General features: G+C 37.4%; 2 protein-coding genes across 2 annotated transcripts; one reads left to right on the forward strand and one right to left on the reverse strand.

Moving 5' to 3' along the window:
• Positions 1–513: 513 nt before the first annotated feature.
• Positions 514–1,170, reverse strand: LOC119640199 (reticulon-4-interacting protein 1 homolog, mitochondrial-like). The gene is made up of 2 exons (XM_038038039.1): positions 1,109–1,170; positions 514–952 (listed from the first exon to the last, which is right to left on the reverse strand). Exons 1-2 carry the CDS (start codon positions 1,168–1,170, stop codon positions 514–516), a joined length of 501 nt encoding a protein of 166 aa, XP_037893967.1.
• A 1,526-nt stretch (positions 1,171–2,696) lies between these two features.
• Positions 2,697–3,200, forward strand: LOC119640187 (probable peroxisomal acyl-coenzyme A oxidase 1). Its single transcript, XM_038038031.1, has 2 exons — positions 2,697–2,754; positions 2,819–3,200. The coding sequence occupies exons 1-2, from the start codon at positions 2,738–2,740 to the stop codon at positions 3,195–3,197; spliced, it is 396 nt and encodes a 131-aa protein (XP_037893959.1). The 5' UTR covers positions 2,697–2,737; the 3' UTR covers positions 3,198–3,200.
• The last annotated feature ends 1,038 nt before the right edge of the window (positions 3,201–4,238 follow it).

The raw sequence follows: 4,238 nt of genomic DNA on the forward strand, positions 1-4,238 counted from the left end.
AGTCTACAAGAAATCTTTCTAATTTTTAAGATCCTGAATTATCTCGAACTGAAAACATGGCAAGAATCATGAAGAACCAGTTAGAATACAATGAAGAAGAAGGATTTGAGATTGAGCCCGAAAGTAATTCTGGATAGATCTAAGTTAGTCCACCCGCCACGCATTTGGACCGTGCACGAACGCTAGCTTTCGGATCGGATTACTTTTTGAACCGCTTCGCATGTAATGCTTTCTTTTCAAAAGTCGTGTGACGACGTTTTCGTCTTTTTCTGTTTTTTTTTTTTTTTTTGCCATAAAACATCAGCTCAGTGTAGTCTTTGATAATGGGCCATAGAACAATATAAAATAATAATTTACTTAATGCTACCAATACTTCAATCCAAAGTGAATTAATGCAATGCATTTACTTAGAACTTTTCAAAATTAATATTTAGTCTAGAGTGACTACAAGTTTACCACGCAAGCACAAAGCTTCCGGCAATTCTTCAAACTTATAGCAACTATCGATGATTCTCAGTAACGGTGAGGAAAATGTAACTTCTGATCGTATTCAAAGTCTAAAACCTCCGCAGTTTCTGATCCCTGACCCCAACAATCAAGCACTAAATCATAAGGCGCAAAATTACGAAGAGTAGCCATTTTTGAAAGATTACGGTAATCGATCACACAATCAGCACCCAGATTTTGTACTAATTCTATGGCATTTTCGGTACAGATTGCTAGGACTTGAATACCTTGAGTTCTCAGGATTTGAGTAGCTAAAGAACCAACAGCACCCCAACCACCTAAAACCAGGACACGCTTGTTAGCGCCACCGCCATCGGCAGTTAAGGCACCACAGTTAAGGCACCTAGCTGAGCGGTAAGGTAGATACCAAACCAAGCTGTCACACCCACATATAAAACAGAAATAGCCTCTGTATTTGTTAAAATTTCGGATACCATACCAACCTCTGCATCAACATTAAAATTTTAGCTTAAATTAAATATCAATTCCACAAGTAAAGTTTACACAATAATTCTTCCTCTTCCTCATATAATTTACGAGTCGTCATCTTGCTGGTCAAATGTATTACAATTCAATTCTTCCTCTTGCTCATATAATTTACAGATCGTCAAATATTTTACAGTTCAATTTTTCCTCTTGTTCATATAATTTACGGGCCGTCATCTTGCTGGTCAAATGTATTACAATTGAATTCTTCGTCTTGCTCATATAATTTGCGGGTAGTCAAATATTTTACAGTTCAATTCTTCCTCCTTCTCGGTTCGGGCGTCGGTCCCTCGAATTCAATGATGCAATCAGGAGTGTCGCCGCTTCGGCAGTCTTCGCCGCAACAATCTGGCCAGCAAATGGCCGAACAGATGTCTCAGAATCCAGCAGTTCAGTGCAAAGTGAAAAAATTTACAATATATCGAAAGTGAAGAGTCTTTTTGCTCCAATGAAAGAGTCCTTACTGAACACGTTGAGAGGAGCGGCATATACTTTGCAGCAGAATAATTCGGCGGGTAGCCTAACGCGGGATCCATTGATTAACGCAATGCATTTTGGTAGTAGCCACGCTATGCATTCAAAAAGTCAGTTAATGACTGCATAAATTGTTATTTTTTCGCGAAAGGCTAAGTTTTCATTAGATGAGAAATTGGTGAGTAAACGAAGTTTTTCTTGTTTAGGCATAACAAGAGCCGCAAGAAATACCACAAATGAATGGAGTGCACACTCATATTTGGATTCATTGTAAAATTTCAAAACAGTTAACTTCTTCTGATTTAGGGTAAATATGGCCTAAAGAATCAGCAATAATCGCGTGTCGTTTTCTGTGCACTTCCAGATGCTTCAAATGTAGGTGAGTATAGTTTTCGACCAAGTCAGTTGACTTTGCATATCGACCTTATTTAAAACGTTGTTGATAGTCCTATCTAATTCATTTTCGATAAGTAAAAAATCGTTTTTGGAAAAGCTAGGCTTTGAATTTTCTTCCGCACTTTTAGCCATCTCAGTGGCATCCTCTTCATCGCTGCTGTCAATAATTTCCACTAATTCTTGGCGACCCGTGGGTATGTCTTTTGCAAGTAAGGGATATTTAGCATTTAATTGACCAGAGAATTCCTAAAAAAACATAGAAATTTACATTGATTCTCGGTTCATAGCTTGTAGAGCAACGAAAAACGAATTTGTCATGAAACATTCAATTACCTCATACATGTCCAAAGCAATTTTGTTATATAAGCAACCGTACTGTTCTCATCGTCCGCATTACGCACCCAGTCAAGCAAAATTTGATATATGACCTGCATAGGTAAAAAGATTTAAAGATTTTCATAAGAAATAAAATGTGAAATTAGAACTTGGGAATTGTTAGCAGCCATTAGCGAACCCTTAACCACTAACACAGGTGAGCAATTGCTTTTAACGGGCACGCTAACAAGCCAAGACATATTCATTTTCATAAAATTAAAATTTGATGAAAGCCGTATTCCTAGATGCCTTCCCTACAGCGTTTTTAGTGAGATTGCTGCTACGCGTTTATATTTTGGCGTTTATTATTTTTGGCTTTCCGTCGTTTTATCACTTTTTCCGTTAAAAAAATTTCTTTGATCATTTACATTTGTTATACAGCAAACCACTTGTGCGAGTTAGACCGTGGGACCTTCTTGCGAGGTCTGGAGACGCGCGTTAATTATGTCGAAAAGACTCAAGAATTCGTTTTAAATTCACCGACATTAACGGCTTATAAATGGTGGCCAGGCGGCTGTAAGTTTTTTTTGGTTAGTATAATCTTGAAAACGTTATTTGAAAATTCCTTGCCCATTTTAAGGAGGCCATACAGCCAACTATGCGGTGGCAGTTGCTCAACTGTACACTTTGCGGAAATTGCGAAGTTTGACTCCGTTTTTTGTTCAAATACGCGACGAGGAAACTCATATGCCCGTGCCCGGACCAAAATTGGACCAAAGTTGCGGATGAAATCGAGTAACAATGGTTATTTAGGTTTTAAAAGTGTGCGCGTGCCGATAAATCATATATTGATGAAGAACCAAGAAGTGTTATTCGATGGTACCTATATACCACCGAAGAATTCTGCTTTTATTTATGGCACTATGATGTTTGTACGTGTGGTATTAATTCGTGACGCTTCCTTGGCTTTAGCTAAGGCATCGACCATAGCTGTCCGTTATTCAGTAGTAGTACGTTAAAATCCTATGGATCCGAATAAGCCAGAGCTACAAATCATGGACCATATAACGCAACAGGTGAAATTATTTCCACAGGTTGCCAAAGCCATTGTAATAATTTATAATTGAAAACCCGAATTGGAATATATTAGTTTGGGGAAAAAGAAATCCATTATTTTTATATGAACTTCGGGACTTTATTTAACATGCTTCAGATTATCCGATTTGGGTCAAATATGCACCGTTTTGTTGTATGATTTGTTGCCATTTTAAAGGTAACTTCAAAATGCCTCTCTCATAGAAGTCCTGGTCTCTATTTGCAAAAAACTCTAGTAGGCGATTTTCACAATCCTCCCTAGATTCCAATTTTTTATTATTAAAAAAATTTTGCAATGCAAGAAAAAGATGATAATCGCTTGGTGCCAAGTCCGGACTGTATGGCGGATGCATTAAAACTTCCCAACCAAGCTCCCGAAGTTTCTGGCGAGTCACTGTAGATATGTGTGGCCTAGCATTGTCCTGGTAAAACACGACACCTCTCCTGTTGGCCAATTCTGGCCGTTTCTGGTCAATCGCTATCTTCAAACGGTCTAGTTGTTGACTGTAGAGATCAAAAACTGTAAAATGTACCGAATTTTCTCTTTGTTCACTTCCATTTTTAACACGCTGTAACTCACAACTGACTGCACCAAACAAAAAACAGCAAGAGAATTTTTTTTACTGCGAAATGTACAGTATATCAATGTACAGTATCGGAAATTGTTTGATCGATACTTTACGAGAAATCTATCAGTGCAGCCATCTACCGAAAAAATAATGGATTTATTTTTCCCCAAACTAATATTATATGTAATACTCATTTCGCATTGATATACTGTTTCTAGCTTCGATTTACTTTCAAAGTTAACGATTATCACACCTCATAAAATACCGAAGACTATCCATTTCATATGAATTCAATGTTGTATGAATTAACATTCACTTATAAAGAACATACACATCGTTAGGGACTTATGGTTTTCTTACAGATAATTCATACTTATAATATCATTCCGCGTAGTA

This window comes from Glossina fuscipes, unplaced genomic scaffold (genome assembly GCF_014805625.2).
Source record: "Glossina fuscipes isolate IAEA_lab_2018 unplaced genomic scaffold, Yale_Gfus_2 116, whole genome shotgun sequence".
Lineage (NCBI taxonomy): Eukaryota > Metazoa > Arthropoda > Insecta > Diptera > Glossinidae > Glossina > Glossina fuscipes.

Coding starts and splice junctions, on each gene's coding strand:
- LOC119640199 (XM_038038039.1), bottom strand. CDS start 1,170: ATGACGGCCCGTAAATTATATGAACAAGAGGAAAAATTGAACTGTAAA. Junction 953..1,108: donor TGTAAAATATTTGACGATCT/GTAAATTATATG, acceptor ATGTTGATGCAG/AGGTTGGTATGGTATCCGAA.